Raw genomic sequence first — 17903 nt, forward strand, 5'->3', positions numbered from 1 at the left:
AAGAAGAAAAATGAGTTGGAGGTAAAATTGTAAATAAGTTGCTCAAGGAAGACCTCATTAAGAAAGAGATATTTGAGGAAACTGTATCTTATTTTATTATTATTTTTTTTTTCCGCGCCATGGGATCTTAGTTTCCCGACCACGGATCAAACTCAGGCCCCCGGCAGTGAAAGCGCCGAGTTCTAACCACTGGACTGCCAGGGAACTCCCTTGAGGAATTTTAAATATCTCTTTAAATGAGGAGAGCGCTAGCCACGTGGAAAACTGGGCAAGGTGAGGGTGCGAGGATTCCAAGGAGAAGAAATGACAAGCCTTGAGGCATTAGCATGCCTGGCTTTAATTAGAAAAATAGCAAACAAGGAATCAGATGGTTCAGGGCCTTTTTTGCGATGGCAAGGACTTATTTTTATTCTGCATGAAATGATAAGCCCTTGCAGGGTTCTGAGCAGAGAAATTACCTAACGTACAATCATTTTAGCTTCTGTGTTGAGAACAGACTAAAGGGCAACAAGGGAGGAACAACTCAAACTAGTCGGGAGACTGTTACCAACCATCAGGGAGAAGAGGTTCAGATAAGGGAAGTAACAATACAGACAACGAGCAATGGCTAGTTTCCGGATACATTTTGAAGTTAAAGCTAACAAGTTTTGCAAGTATCATGGTACAGAGTGATAACTCCAGTGATTTTCATCTCAGGAACAGGAAGAATGGGCTGTCACTTACTGGGTGGGAAATACTGCAGCAGGAGCGGGGCAGGGTGGGCGGGAAGTCAGGAGTCCAGTTCCCCATGGGCTCCATAAGGCTCTTGCTTTCTAGTGCAGATCTGTATCACGGAGGAAGCAGACTATGATCCTGGAGTTCAGAGGAGAGGTACAGACTCCAAACACAGATTTTGGAGTCACAGATATAAAGATCAATGACCAGATGAGGTCACCAAGTAACGAGGAAAGCTCCAAGCCCTGGAGTACGGTAAAGCATAGAGGTTAAGGGAATGAAAAGAAAGAAGCCAAGGGAAGTGTGAAGGAGCAACCAATGAGGTAGAAGGAAAGCGAGGAGGGTGTGCTACTCTGGAAGCAGAGGGAAGACAATCATGTAATAAAAATGTTCAGTGAACATATTTGGGCATAGAAATTATTTCTTATTCAGGATTATTTTCTTCACCTATATTCTCAGATGTAGAATTACTAGGACCAACTGGTAAAATCGTTGAAAAGGCAAATACTAGGGAAACAGACCTGTGGTACTCCAATGGAGCAGCTACTTAGTATCCAGGCTAATCAATCAATACTTTCTGAATTCAGTTTTCCACTGTTAATGAATTTACCTAACTATAATCAAAGAGCTCATATTAATTTTCAACAAAAGAACCATGACTAAAAAGTATCATGACTTTGACAACGGACTTCATAGAAGAGGTATCTGGTATCTATAACACTCATCTGATTTATATAAATTAAGTCACCTACTATTATTCTCAGTCCAATTTCCTGTTTCTTTCATTGCATTCACTATAAATTTCATTCTTTCATTTGCTTATTTGCTTATTTTCTTGTCTATTATCTGCCTCCTCTAATAGAGAAGCTATATGAAAGGTAGGGATTATTTTTGTCCGATTCAGCCCCATATCCCCAGCACCAAACACAGTGCCTGGCTTTCAACAAATGAATGCATGAATCAAAACAATGAGAAAGAAAAAATAGACTGACACGACATTCTTACTGGAGAGATCTAGCTTCTGTTAGGGCACAGTTGCCTGGGGCAACTCAATGGTTTGCTCCAATGGCCAATGTTTCCAAAGCAAAAATATTATGCAGAGGCTAGCATTTGTCTATCATCTGACTTATAACAGAATATCAGAAATATGGTCCATCCTACAGACTCTAGCACCTGCCATTATTAGAAACCGTGAAACTTTTTTTCTGCTCAGTTTTCATCTTAATCTAAATATCACTGTGTTATGGCTCTCAGATCCCCCACTGTTGCCCAGGGGTTGCCCCAGCTACAGAGAACACTACACCATAGGTCACGCTCTCTCTCAGGGTGACACATCCAATGACTAACTGATGTAGGAATAGAAAGGCTTGGCTATCTCAGCCCCACTGGGGACGATTCTGAAAAGCCACTGTACTTCCAGAGTTCCCCGTGGGGTCAGAGGAAGGTGTCTTGTGCTGCATCCCAGCTCAGTTTTTGGTCGTTTCAAAATATGTTTCCCAGGTAACCTAATCTGTGACAGACGGTACCAGGAGTGGTCTGAGAAAGCAGGTGATCAGATGGGGCTTTGGAGCTAGGTCACTAGCTGCCTGGCTGGCAAAGAGGAGCCCAACCCCAGTGGAACACAGAGAACCCCTGGCACAAGGTGGCTATCCACCTGTTAAAGCTCTCACCAGAGGTAGGGTGGGATAGTATACCAGCAGAAGGGGAACAGTTTAGCCAGAATGATGTTTGAGAAACATAGGAGAAATAAAAACTATAAGGACAATGGAAAAAGAATATTAAAAGCTAAGGGCAATATATGTATAACTGATTTACTTTGCTGTACACCTGAAACTAACACAACATTGTAAATCAACTATACTCCAATAATAAAAAAATTTTTTTTTAAAAGAATGCATTTGTAAATTTGAAGAAAAAAAAAAAAGCTAAGGCAAGTAACCACCAACATGAAAGCCAGAGGAACTCTCTGGTAGATACAAAAATGCTCTCAGATCTTGCAGCTTGTGGGCAAAGAAAGGTAATGACCAGGAACAGGGATTAATCGTCAGAGTAGTCAAAAACTCCCTAACTTCCAGGCACAGAAGATGTGCTAAGTCAGGATCCTGACTGGAAAAGGACAGGATCCTGCCACATGGGATGAGATGCCTCATTTGATGCCTCCCCAAATCCTGAATTCCCAGATTCCCTAGAACTTTCTGAACCCACAAAAGTGGCCTGCCCCTTCTTTTTTCGGGATGATGTAGGTAGAGGATTTCCAAATCCCATGAGACACCCTGTGCCTCTGTAACCCCCCATCTGCCCACCCTCACCTCCTCTCCAGAAACTCTGGCCTATATAACTAGGGCTATGTCACAATACAACCCACCTGGGATGTAAGAGGCCTGTTAAAGGAAAAAGAAAGCGGCTATTTGAGAAAGGAACTGCAAGATCTAGCAAGTTTACATTAGCAAGGAGAGTACATCTAAGATCAAATTCTGAGGGTGTTTAATCAAAGGGGCTGGAATTTAAGATGAGATAAGGGAGACTTTATTGATTTGAGGGTACTGTGCTGAGATGCAAGATTTACAACCAGCAAGAATCTCAGCAGACGATACAAACTGGCTACTAGGATGGTTCCTAAAAACAGGGGCAAAGTAACAGCTCATGTAATGCTGAAATGCTAAGAATGCGGGGGCAGATGGCAGAAGAGGGGAGTACAGGCTCAGAGAGTGCATTCTGGGGTGCACATGCTACATAAGGCCAGAACTGCATGGGATGGTGATGTTCCCTGGGAAGGTCCAGAAAACACACCACTTACCAAAGCCATGAGGAATGTATTAGTGAGAAGGCATCTACATTACTAGGTTCTGCATGGTGGCTCTCTTCTGAAGGTCAGAAGTGACAGAGGAAAGGTTTTTATGGCACCAGGCTCATTAACAGCAATGGGGATAAGAGAACCAGGTGAGGACCGGAAGCCACCAGAAGCCAGGTAGGTACAATCATCCTGAGAATGGCAAGGCTGGTGTGCAGGGGGTGCTGACCCACAGTTATTGACCTAATTCATAGAGTATGGCATCCCTAGAGACAAAATAAGAAGGTAACCAGGCTACTATTCAATAGGTACGTTCAAAAGAAATCAAAGATGGATGACCACAAAGCTGAGGGTAGCTGCCCTAACAAAGTCCCAATCACACGCTCAGTTTCCAAACCTTTGCTAATTTTTGGACTCACTGATGGAAGAAGAAGCCTAGTCTCCAGAAGGGAGGATCCTGCAACACCATGGCAAGAATACAAGACAGGGCTTCCCTGGTGGCACAGTGGTTCACAGTCCGCCTGCCAATGCAGGGGACGCGGGTTCGTGCCCCGGTCTGGGAAGATCCCACATGCCGCGGAGCGGCTGGGCCCGTGAGCCATGGCCGCCTGAGCCTGCACGTCGGGAGCCTGTGCTCCGCAATGGGAGAGGCCACAGCAGTGAGAGGCCCGCGTACCGCAAAAAAAACAAAAAGAATACAAAATAATAATTCCCCCAATCCTTCCCCAAACGGACCTATAGCCCTTTATTCAAGCCACTGTGCACTGGGGACAGGGAATACCCAAACATTTTGAGGGCAGAGAGTTGACAGTGATACCAGGAGACCTGAAGCATCAATATGCTGTCCCTCCACGTTAGAAGCGTATGGAGGCCCGTAATTAATGGTGCCCTGGCCAAGGTCTAGTTCATACTGGATCCATTTGGACCACAGACCCAGGCGGTGGTGATTTCCACAGTCCCCAAATACAGAACCAGGATAGACATATACTTGGCGACTGCCACAACACCCGTATCAAATCTCTGGCCTACGAGGTAAGATATATAATTGCAGAGAAAGCCAAGAGGAAGAAGTTGCAACTGCCCCATCCCAACCCCGACAAGAGAGGAAATTATAAAACCAACGTAATGTTGCTTGGGGAGTGGGGAATGGAAATTAGTTTTCCTTAAGGGTCTAAATAGCATGCAGGGGTGGTCCCAAGGCTGTTGGCCAGTCGACGTTGCAGCTCAACTTCTCTTTTATCCACTTCTTTTTCTGTCCCCTCCCCCTCCAAAGGGGTTGATTCCAAGCACACTCCTTAATATCTCCATCTCAGAACCAGATTCCTGGCTAAGCCAAATTGTAACAGGCATTTTCCACCTTGAATGTAAGTTATATTTCCTTTTTAAATAATCTTGGGCTTATCTTCAGGACTACTCCCCAATTTAATTTGGTAGTACTAGGTTTCACTTCTAGAAACCTTTTCCCAAAGTAGTGTCCTGCCAGGAAGTGTCTTTGAAAAGTCTGTGGGATTTTTCTCTGGGAAGAGCCCAGAAGTATAATTCCTGATTTACAGGTGGTCTCTGCACTTTAAATTATTGTTGACTCTTGTCAAACCCCATTTCCTTATTACAGATCCTAGGTAACCTCTCAATTCAACATTAAAAAAAAAAAAATAGCTTTTCTGATTCTAGATTGACACAGCTTATTCAAAATTAGCTTTTCATCTGGAAAGCTTTTCATTAATTATGGAAATATTCTCTTTTTATTTCAAGAGCATTTAAGTATATAGGCCATACACGCTAAGTTCATAACTTGTTTTAACAGCTTCTTTGTAAGTATATTTACGTTATCGATATAAAGATAGATTTTATTTACACAAACAGAAAAAAAAAACAGATATGTTGAGAATTCCCTTTTCTTTCATATAGCCTTGCAGTATTCTCTATACAATCTCTTGATTAATGCTGCTACCTACAAAGTTACACATAATTTCAAAAACTTACATAAATTTTACAGGGTAACAAATTTAAAATTAAACATGAAAAACTACTATCAATTAACTGTACCATGAAATCTTGAACTTAAACTGTAGAGTTTCTCAACTATTTCTATGAGTGTTATAGCTTTTTTATTATAAGTTTAAGTTAATAAATAATAACAATAAATAAATCAGTAGTAGTCCATACTAATGGTAAAAAAGTAGTCCATACTAATTGGCAAATATACTCTGCACAAAATCTTGGGTAAGAAGAGATTCAAAATATTCTAAATACTAAATACAAGCTGATGAAAGCATTTTCGGCTGTTGAATTCAACTTCTTAAAATTAAACCTTATAATAAAAAAAAACGAGAAGTATGTCTATTGATTCTAGTGATGAGTTCATTTCTATGAAAAACCAAAGCAACATATATGTTTTTAAATAGTACATGGTTCCTGTGGCTATACAGAAACAAATGGGATGACTGTTAGTGTGACAAAATTCTCTCAGAACATATTACTAAATTATGGCAGAAGTCTCTACCTTGAAGGAAAAAACTGGAAATTTTTACAGTAGCCCTGGGTCCACAATTAAATGCTACCTAGACCAGGTGAAATATTGTACTGCATCTTAACCAAATATAGTCGATTTAATCAGAGATTCATGGATCTTGCTCCATTCTGGACCCTGTGGACTGTACTGACTCATGTTCACTTCTTCCTCTGCTTCTCCTACCACAAGAGTCAGATTCACCCACAAAGATGATGGAAGACCAGACTTTATCAGCAGCCAGAAACACAGTACAGACTGCCAATAATCATGAAAAGCCTTGCTCAGGTAATTTAGTCACTAGCCACTGCCTCATTCACCATAATCATGCCTCCCAAACAACAGAATCTGAAGATTCTTGTAAGAAAAAAGTATCTTCAGGGATAGAAACAGAGACAACTTTTGTGGGGGGCGGCGGGGGGAGACACATGAGATTATCATTTGGCCAGCAATAGTTATGAGGAGATACATATATATTTCATTCAAATCACTTCTAGTTATTAAACATACTACACCATACTTGGATATTTTTATAGTTTATTATGTTAGGTTATCTTTAAGTTTTTGAAATTTAACTTAAAAATAGATAAAATAAAGATTATACGTACTTGGAAGAAACTGCCTCCATGAATTCATCCAAAAAATCATCATATTCAGGACCTCTCACTCTTCTCTGCCGTAGTCCAATGTACAATGGATCTTTAAGTAACTCCTATTTGTAAAAAAAAGTTACCATAAGTATAGAAATAACTAAAGGCAAGTCATTCACTCTTTCTGAGTGAACCTCAGTTTTCTCATCTGTACAAAAAGGATAGAAATGGAAATAAAATCTAGTTATACTGATTCAGAATTAACCTACAGAGTTATTATTTAGTATTATATATAATACAGCTACAGTGCTTATAAATAAGAATATGAAATATAATAACTAAACATTTTAAAGATTCTTATGCTTTTATTGTTATTCTTATGTCTTATTCTAGAGGAGAGAAAAGGTATTAAAATCAGTTGTGTAAAATTCAAAAGGCAAAGTTCATCACAAAGAAAAATAATAGTGAGATTTGAAATATATTAGCTTAGGAAATGGAAAGATAGCAATTCCTTTCTTAGATTTTTTTCTAAAACTGATACACACACACACACACACACATATATCAGGCAACACTACTCTGTTTAAGCTTTAGAATCGGTAATTTTTTAATGAAATCAGTTTTTAATTGAGGTATAATTTATATACAGTAATATGCACCCATTTATAACAAAAACTCCCAGTAAACTAGGAATAGAAAGGAAATTCCTCAACCTAATAAAGGGCATCTGTGAAAAACCCACAACAAACAACATATTTAACAGTGAAAGACTGAATGCTATTCCCCTAAAATTGGAACAAGACAAGGATATCTAGTCTCATCACTTCTATTCAACACTATGCATACTAGAGATCCTAGCCATTAAAATTAGGCAAGAAAAAGAAAAAAACAGCAATAAGGATTGGAAAGGAAGAAGTAAACTGTTTCTATTTGTACACACATGACCATGTACATGGGAAGTGCTAAGCAATCTATCAAAAAATTCACTAGAAATAATACAGGAATTTAACATGATTGTAGGATATAAGGTCAATTTACACAAATCAAATGTATATCTATATACTAGCAATGAATAGTTGAAAATGAAATAAAATACACAACTCCACTTACAACAGCATTCCAGAACATAAAATTCATAGGGACAAATTTAACAAAACATGTGGAAGGCCTATATACTGGAAACCACAAAATACTGCTGAAAGAAATTACAAAGACAAACTTTTTACAGCCTGGGAAAAATGGCAATCTGTTTGACATAATAGTGAAACAATTGACAACACTGCCACCTTCAGTAACCTAGAATAGAGAAAAATGTACCTAACGCACTTGTGAATCTGACTAAAAAGATTTCCAGGCAGAATGCTGAATGCATAAACTGGCTGTGTGCTAAGGTTAAAACGGACATGAACTAAAGAAGGAAATGTTCAGCTTGTGAGCAACGTTTAAACAGAATATAGAGGACACAAGACTTGCCTGTAAAAGATTTCCAAAGTAAAATAAGGCCTGTGGTCAAAGATCAAATTAAGTGTGTGGTTGTAATAACTCTTTTGAAAGCTTCTGAATGATTTAAAGTGGAGCCTAGGAGACCATTTTGCCTAGTTCAGTGGAACTGGTACCACAGCACTCTGATATGTCAACCAACGATAGGGAGAAGGCCTATTTTGAAAAGAATTGTGAGTGGGGCCTTTATCTAATGTAGTAGACTATAATCTGACACACAGAAAGCCGAAAAGAAATTTTTAAAGGTACTGTACTACTTGGATTAATTGACACAGAGACACTTCAAAACGAAAATACTTCATTGGATCCTCCACTTTCCACAGGCAGGAAGCAGACTGAGAGAGAGCCATTCTGATGCAACGGGGCCATTTCTTATGGAACAGGAAGACTATCTCAGAGGACAGAGCCAAGAGCCCAGCCAAGAGCCCAGACAGAAGAGCCAAAAGCCTAGGAGAACAATGAACTACAGAACCACTCTGAAGAAAAAGAACTGGGCCTATTCAAAGAACATTCCCTGCTCCTCAAGTAGGTGGCCTGGCAACATACATCCATTGGGAATTCAGAATTGCTATGAACCACTTAGAGCCATATGACTCCTATTCCTGCCATTCTGAAAGGGAGTGTTGACTGTAGTCATTCTGTGCCTGCCTCACCACTGTATGCTTGGTACGTGGGAACATACAGGAGGAGCCACACCAAGGAGCAAAACACGAGCGTCTTCATTTGCATCTAGACCTGATTTAGATGACAGGATCCTGAACTGTGGGCCTGCTGTTTTTCCTGGGATGACATTTTTGGAAACCTAGGATGGAGATGAGCATATTTTACATGTGGAATGTGAACAATGTGTGAAGGGTGAGAATCTCTATGGAGAAAGGCTAAGCTGTCCCAAACAGCCCAGCCTCCCTAGCCATCCCAGGGAATCAAGAACATTAATAAAACAGCAATTATTCTAAGTCACTAGGTTTGGAGGTGGTTTATAGATAAATGATATGGTTTTGCAGGTGTGGTTATGTTGTTAAGAAGGTTAAACCATTTGAATCACCTAAGTTGGAATTTGCTTACAGACGAGGGAAACTATAGCCCAGTTCACACGTCTTGCCCTAGTGTAATTACTAATAGTATCCTCTTTCATTGTGAAAGTGCCTTGGTTTGGCCAATACATTATGTGGCCGTCCCACTTACAATGTACTGCACAACAATGAGTTAAGGCTTTCTGGCTAGCTGGAAGTTAATATATCAAATCATATAAATGTATTTCACAGGAAATGTAAAATCTGAAACTGAGTACTGTTGTAAAGCCCAGCTGTTCCTTGAGGCCTAAAAACTTTAAACAATCTACTGGCAGGCTTCTGAACAGTTGATGTTGAAGTGCCAATGAGCTACTAATGGCTGCCAGAATTAAAATACTTCCTCCATGTCTGGGATATAGCTGGACTTCTAAAACGTGAATTAGAAAAAGAACACAATTGAGAAAAGATGTTACATGTTTCCCTTCTCTTTTCTCTCATTCTTTCCCATGCTAGTAATTAAAGTATATCATAAAGAAGTCTGCTACAGTGAAGAGTCAATTATGAAGATTTATGAGCAAGATAAAGCTTTTGAATTAAATCAAGAAGCTATAAAATTCTTCCAGTCATAATGTCTCTGTCAAAAATTACTGTTTTTGAAAAATTTCATGATAATTAAAGCTTTAATAATGAGTGCATTCTTGGAGATCTGGCTGACAAAAAAATAACATCTACAAAAAGCAATTTAACAAGATTACCCAGTTGTGATAATGGCACCATAGACCAAGTAGCCTGGCACAGAAATGACATTAATTCATTGGATTAAAAACTTCTCACAGCCAAGAGTAAAAACTTAATAGATCTTTGTTGGAAAATAAGTGAAAGACTTGGTATTAAGCAAACACTTTAAAAAGATTAGACCTTCTTTAACAAGAGGTGTCACATGCAATGCATTTGTTGTCACTGAAGACTTACAAAGACTTAGAAGCATGTGAGAAGGAAAAAACTTAGGCTCTGAAAGAGAGTAAAGGACAAAAGCATATGGAAACATAAGAGACTTTCAAAAAGGAGATAAGGAGGGTATATATTGGTAAAATTAATTACCATACTTCTTAGCACTGTTGCAACTCTGGAACCTTGGGAATTTTTATTTGAAGTTAATAGTAATCACTATCAACTTTTACCTTGTTCATATCTCTCATTTCTACCACTCCAGTCTAAAGTCTCTGAGAAATAAAAAATATTTTCTCAATATTCTAAAGTTTTTAAAAATCATTACAAAAAGCAGTATTTCCTATCAGAAAATTTGAGCGCCGAAATGTAAAATCAAAAACAAAGAAAACCAATAAGCTCTACCCATTCAGAACTACCCCACCACTAGCACCTTGATGCATATTCTTCTATGTCCTTTTCTTTACATCTATGCATGTATAATATTATCTGTCCAAATGGGGGACAATATCATAGACTGTTTTATAACCCCTTTTCACATACGAATATATTGTGAAAAATTTTCACATCACTCACTAGATGAACTTTTTTTTTTTTTACATCTTTATTGGAGTACAATTGCCCTACAATGGTGTGTTAGTTTCTGCTCCACAACAAAGTGAATCAGCCACACACATACACATGTTCCCATATCTCCTCCCCCCTGCGTCTCCCTCCCTCCCACCCTCCCCATTCCACCCCTCCAGGCGGTCACAAAGCACCGAGCTGGTCTCCCTGTGCCATGCGGCTGCTTACCACTAGCTATCTATTTTACATTTGGTAGTGTGTATATGTCCATGCCACTCTCTCAATTTGTCCCAGCTTACCCTTCCCCCTCCCCATATCCTCAAGTCCGTTCTACAGTAGGTCTGTGTCTTTATTCCTGTCTTACCCCTAGGTTCTTCATGACATTTTTTTTTCTTAAATTCCATATATATGTGTTAGCATACGGTATTTGTCTTTCTCTTTCTGACTTACTTCACTCTGTATGACAGACTCTAGGTCCATCTACCTCATTACAAATAGCTCAGTTTCGTTTCTTTTTATGGCTGAGTAATATTCCATTGTATATATGTGCCACATCTTCTTTACCCATTCATCTGATGATGGACACTTAGGTTGTTTCCATCTCCAGGCTATTGTAGATAGAGCTGCAATGAACATTTTGGTACATGACTCTTTTGGAATTATGATTTTCTTACGGTATATGCTCAGTAGTGGGATTGCTGGGTCATATGGTAGTTCTATTTGTAGTTTTTTTTAAGGAACCTCCATACTGTTCTCCATAGTGGCTGTACCAATGCACATTCCCACCAGCAGTGCAAGAGTGTTCCCTTTTCTCCACACCCTCTCCAGCATTTATTGTTTCTAGATTTTTTGATGATGGCCATTCTGACTGGTGTGAGATGATATCTCATTGTAGTTTTGATTGGCATTTCTCTAATGATTAATCATGTTGAGCATTCTTTCATGTGTTTGTTGGCAGTCTGTAGATGAACATTTTTAAAATTTGTGACCTGTATTGGAACTCTGCCCTTCTAGAGAAGATGAACAAATTAACAATCCCCCACCCCCCAGTGACATATAATAAATATGTTTATTTTGTTGCAACCAAAGGAACAGTATTATCTTTCCACATATGTGTGTGTATGTGTGTATATCTGAAGTATACATGTAAAATATATAATAAATAAAATATATAGTAAAGTTAAAAAATATAAATATATTTAAATATAATGTTATCAAGTAGTATTCATTTATATTTCTTTTCTAATATCATTAAACATTTTTCATAAGTTTACTGACCATTTTCATTTCTTCATTTTTAAATTATCTGTGACCACTTAGGCAATTTGTATATTTCACATTTAACATTTTCTCATTGAATTGAAACTGTTCTTTGAATACTAAGAACATTTTAAATCTTTATCTGCCACAAATGTTATGAATATTTCCCATTTCAGCATTTATTTTTAAATTATATTTATAATATACAGATCATCATACTCTATGCTGCTATTTACTCATTATTTGCAAAAGAAAAACCAAATTCTGTAAAGAAATAATATAAACTTTTTGCTGTTTTGCTGGTTCATGTCATCAATATGATTAAGCAATCTAACTGCCAATGCTCAGCCAAGAGTCTCAAGCAATACTTAAAATGTCAGCATGCATATGAGCTGGCAAGAATGTTAACAAGCAGTGGAAATAAAAATGATTAAAATTTGACTGTGGTTCAGTAAGTCTGGAGTGGAGCCCAGCATTCTGCATTTTTAACACATGCCCCCAGTAATTCTGAACTGGGTTCGTTCATGGAACGTATATTGAAAACCACTCGTTTCATCCTTAAGTTATTAAGTTAAAATAAAATTATTCTACTTCCCCGAAAGTTCCTGTCTCAGGTAAATTTTTTTCTATTTTCGTTTATATAATGGGTATTTCTGAAATATATCACAAACTTCAAGGAGTTCCTGAGACAACAGCGCATATAAAACCAAACTGTAGACCCCATTCTCTTTCCCAAGGCACTGGTGGTGTGCCTCAGAAAAGAGATGAATAAATCCTTGATATAATCCTAATTTAGAGAGGGTGAGGTAAGAGGAACCAATGAAAAAGTAAGCATGTGACAATACACACCAAGCTGGGAACTGAGGGATTACCTTCTCTCCTCTGGCTTTACTATACAATATAACGATTAGTACTCATTCAAATGCAGGATCACTTGACTGAGATGGCAAGCAATCCCCATAATATGAAAGGACAAAGGTAAAAAGTGAGGGGGGGAGCTTCCCTGGTGGCGCAGTGGTTGCGAGTCCGCCTGCCGATGCAGGGGACATGGGTTCGTGCCCCGGTCCGGGAGGATCCCACATGCCGCCGAGCAGCTGGGCCTGTGAGCCATGGTCGCTGAGCCTGCGCGTCCGGAGGCTGTGCTCCACAATGGGAGAGGCCACAGCAGTGAGAGGCCCATGTAGCACACACACAAAAAAAAGTTTTGGCATTAATAATCAGTAAATTAACATTATGTTAAAAATCACTAGGTTTAGTGGATGCCTCAGAAAGTGTAGCTGGGACCATGTGGCAGGCAGAATAATGACATGCCCCTCCCCACAAACCTATAAATACATTACCTTTTGTGGCATAAGAAACTTTGCAGATGTGATTAAAGGTCAGCCCTTAAAAGCGAAAAACCTTTTCTGGCTGTAGTTAGAGAAAAAAATGGGATGACAGAAACAGGGTCAGAGAGACACTACATTGCTGGCTTTGAAAAGAGATGAAGGGGACCATGAACCAAGGACTGGAGGCATTTCTCTAGAAGCTGGAAAAGACAAGGGTGTGGAACTCAGCCCTGCTGACATTTTTTATGATTTTAGCCTGTTGAGACTTGTGTCAGGCTTGTGACCTGTAGAACTATAAGGTAATCTATTTGTGCTATTTTAAGCCGCTCAGTTTGTAGTAATTTGTCATGGTAGCAGTAGAAACCTAGTACCAGTCACATTCTAGTGCCAACAATGACTCCTGTACAAGTGCTGAAAGATACATGGCAGGTTCATATGACAGAAAAATCTATAAGCTTTTTCTTTTGTTCAGTTTCTCCCCAACACAGCTGCTTCATGCCAAAAATGAAGAGCATTTTCTAGAACACAAGGGGGAACCTCCTCAATGGGAAGAGGATTCAACTGTGTGACTTTAAGTTCCAATAAGGATTCCAGATCTAGATACACTGTACACATGAACTGAAGGCCAGACTAAACATAAAGCTAGAATCAGAAAAGCTGAGACCCAGAGCAGCAGTTTAATAAACAGAGACTGACTATGTAGAGACAATATTCTCCCACTCACACTGCCCATGCCCTCTTGAAGACTGACCATGTGTTACGGGTTCAACTGTGAGCCTCCAAAATCCATATGTTCAAGTCCTAATCCCAGTATTTCAGAATATTACTGTATTTGCAGACAGCGTCTTTAAAAAGGTAATTAAATTAAATGGGGTCACTAGGGTGGGCCCTAATCCAACATAACTGGTGCTCTTCTAAGAAAAAATTAGGACACAGATGCAGAGAGACAAAATACCACTGAAGGAAGACAAGCCAAGGAGAGAGAGCTTAGAAGAAACTGACTCTGTTGACACCTTGATCATGGACTTCTAGCCTTCAGAACTGTGAAAAAATAAATTTCTATTGACTAAGCCACCCAGTTTATGGTACTGTTACAGCAGCCTAAGCAAACATACACCATGTGATACATGTAGCAGTTTTTAAGACTGGAGGGGGCAAAAGGAACATTTACTCACATCTTTAGTAAAATATCAAGCTTTGATATTGGTCACTTACTTAAGAAAAGATAAATGATAAATATAACTTCTATGAAAAGATCTGGCAACAACAGAAAAAAAAAGAAATAAAGTATGGAATGCTCTTAAGAGACAAAGACAACTTATTTCAGGTAAAAGATAACTTTTATATAGCAACTGCTTCACAAGTAAATTAAAGAAAACGTGGACTATGAAATAATAGATGAAAGGTAAGAAAAAAACACAAACATCCTACCTAAATAAATGTTTTGCATTATTAACGTTAAGAGTATGTTTTGGGCAAGTACTTCTGTGGCTCAGTTCCAGTTGTCTCTGTTATTTAAATTTCTTTTAGTTGTAAGCTGCAGAGATTGAAGAAGGTAGGCAAGTGTGATTTAACAGCAAGTGAGGACTGTCCTATCAATCAGCTGCGAATTCCTTTTCTACTCTCATTACTACTCAATAGAGGTATTTATGATAGAAGAGGAAAACACTTGTAATTTATAAAAAAGGGATCTAGCCTTCATGAAACTTTGCTAAGTTATTCTGGCTAAGAAACTAACTGTTGTTAGCAATTGCTTTTGTATTTTTATTATGAAGTGTTAAAACTGGACAGATTCACAAAAGGGATGAGATTAAAAATTATGACTACAGGATATTTTGACTACAGGATATTTTGACTACAAGGGGTTTTTCACATGTGAAAGTGGAATACAGAGTGGCAACATAGAAACTACATTACATGTCACACAAACCGTCATTCTGTCATATTTCAGTGAATTAAGTTTTCTTTTTGTCTTCTCAGTACAGTAGCAGTGCAAGTATAACGAGAATAAAATGTTGAGAGGTGGCCAAGATGGGGGAGTAGGAAGACCCTAAACTTACCTCCTCCCACAGACACAACAAAATAACAACTCCTTACAGAACAAGTATCTAAGAGAAAGGCCTGAAGACTAACCAAAAAGATTTTCCACAAGTAAAGACATAAAGAAGAAATCACAATGAGATGGGTGGGAGGCAGAGATGACATAGAGTCAGGACCCACGCTCTTAGGTCAGCCACCCACAAACAGGAGGGATATCACAGTCAGAGGTTCTCCCCAAGGAGCGAGGGGTCTGAGCCCACGTCAGACTCCCCAGCCCAGGAGTCCTGCACTGGGAAGATGAGCCCCCAGAATATCTAGCTTTGAAAACCAGTGGGGCTTCTCTGTAGGAGAGCTGGAGGACTATAGGAAACAGAGACTTGGCTCCTAAAAAGTATAAGCAAAATCTCACACGCACAGAGGCAGGGGCCTGGGTCCAACATGCTTGCTGATCTTAGAGAGCCACCTAAAGATACAGGAAGCAACTGGAACTGCCCTCGGAGAAAGAAATAGTGGCAACAGCCATTTTGAAGAGCTCATTCTACTATGATAATACTGGCTCGAGCAAAGCACCATCCTGAAATCTTCCCTCTAGCCTATTAGCACCAGGGTCCAGGCCCTATACTCCAGCAGGCCAGCATTGGTCCCAGGCTCCCCAGCTGCACAAGAGCCATGCAGGGACCCAGCCTCACCCACCAGCAGACTGGCAGCAGTCCCACGCCACCCTGAGTCACACAGCCAAACACGCAGGAAGCCTACCCTCCCATCCAGTTGGCCCACAGCCACCTCAGGAGGCATGGCCTCACAGTCAACCAAGGCAGAAACCAGCCCTGCCTACCAGCATGCCCACAGTAGTTGGCCCAGCCAAGACAGAAGGATGCATACAGCCCACACAGGGTGTACCCATAGAACATCTGGCTCTAGTAACCAGAGAGGAGAGTCCTACTGGGCCCCATAGGACATCTACATAAGGCCACTTCTCCAAAACTGGGAAACGTAACCAGTCTACCTACCACATAGAAAACAACACAAAAATAGGCAAAACAAGGAAACAGAAGAATTTGTTCCAAATGAAGGAATAAGCCATAACCTCAAAAAAAGGAACTAAATAAAATGGAGATAAGCAATATATCCAATAAATAGTTCAAGGTGATGATCATAAATATGCTCACCAAATTTGGTAGAAAAATGGATGAATACAGTGAGAATTTCAACAGTTAGAAAATATAAAAAAGAACCAAACAGAGTTGAAGAATATAATAACTGAAATAAAAATACACTAAACGGGGCTTCCCTGGTGGCGCAGTGGTTGAGAGTCTGCCTGCTGATGCAGGGGACACAGGTTCGTGCCCTGGTCCAGGAAGATCCTGCATGCCGCGGAGCGGCTGGGCCCGTGAGCCATGGCCGCTGAGCCTGTGCGTCCGGAGCCTGTGCTCCACAACAAGAGAGGCCACAACAGTGAGAGGCCAGCGTACCATAAAAATAAATAAATAAATAAAAAATACATTAAAGGAATCAATGGTAGATTACATGATAAAGAGCAATGAATGGACTGGTGAACTAGAAGAGAGAGTAGTGGAAATTAACCAATATGAACAGAAAAAAGAAAAAAGAATTGTAAAAAATAAGGACAGATTAAGAGATCTCTGCATGAAGCATACTAACATTCACATTATAGAGGTCCCAAAAGAAGAGAGAGAAAGGGGCAGAGAATTTATTTGGAGAAATAATAGCTGAAAACTATCCTAACCTTGGGAAGAAAACAGACATCCAGGTCCAAGAAGCACAGAAAGTCCCAAAGGAGATGAACCCAAAGAGGTCCACACCAAGACACATTATAATTAAAATGGCAAAAATTAAAGAGAGAATCCTAAAAGCAGCTAGAGAAAAGCAACATGTTACGTACAAGTGAACTCCCATAAGACTATCAGCTGACTTTTCAGTAGAAACTTTATAGCTCAGAGGGAGTGGCACAATACATTCAAAGTGTTGAAAGAAAAAAACCCTACAACCAAGAATACTCTACCCAGCAAGGTTACCATCCAGATTTGATGGAGTGATAAAAAGCTTTACAGACAAGCACAAGATAAAAGAGTTCAGCACCACTAAACTGGCTATACAAAAATTGTTAAAGGGATTTATCTAAGTGAAAAAGAAAAAGCCACAACTAGAAATATGGAAATTACAAAAAGAAAAATCTCACTGGTAAAGGCAAACATACAGTAAAGGTAATGGACCAACTACTTATACAGCTAGTAGAAAGGTTAAAAAAAAAAGGAGTAAAATCATCTATATCTAACATAAGTAGTTAAGGAATACACAAAATAAAAAGATGTAAAATATGACATCAGACATAAATGGTGGGGGAAGGGATGAGTAAAAATGTAGGGCTGTTAGAATGCATTCAAACTTAAGAGATCATCAACTTAATACAGACACCTATATGTAAGGTTGCTATATATGAACCTCATATAACCACAAACAAAAAAACTATAATAGATACACGAAAAATAAAGAGAAAGGAATCCGAACTTAACATTAAAGATACTCATCAAATCACAAGAGAAAAAAAAAAGGAACAGAGAAAAACTATAAAAACAACCAAAAAGCATTGGCAATTTTTTTTTTTTTTTTTTTTTTTTTTTT

At 39.1% G+C, this 17903-nt stretch overlaps 1 protein-coding gene across 2 annotated transcripts in view; it reads right to left on the minus strand.

The window, feature by feature from the left end:
* The window catches only part of ME1 (malic enzyme 1), a 194458-nt gene that overhangs the window by 92274 nt on the left and 84281 nt on the right, over positions 1-17903 (minus strand). For both annotated transcript variants that reach the window (XM_007445886.1, XM_007445885.1), the window contains exon 6: positions 6623-6726. In XM_007445886.1, coding sequence (XP_007445948.1) covers positions 6623-6726 — 104 coding nt within the window. The remainder of the gene's footprint in view (positions 1-6622; positions 6727-17903) is intronic.

Source organism: Lipotes vexillifer, unplaced genomic scaffold, assembly GCF_000442215.2.
Source record: "Lipotes vexillifer unplaced genomic scaffold, Lipotes_vexillifer_v1.1 scaffold413, whole genome shotgun sequence".
NCBI classification, from domain to species: Eukaryota; Metazoa; Chordata; class Mammalia; order Artiodactyla; family Lipotidae; genus Lipotes; species Lipotes vexillifer.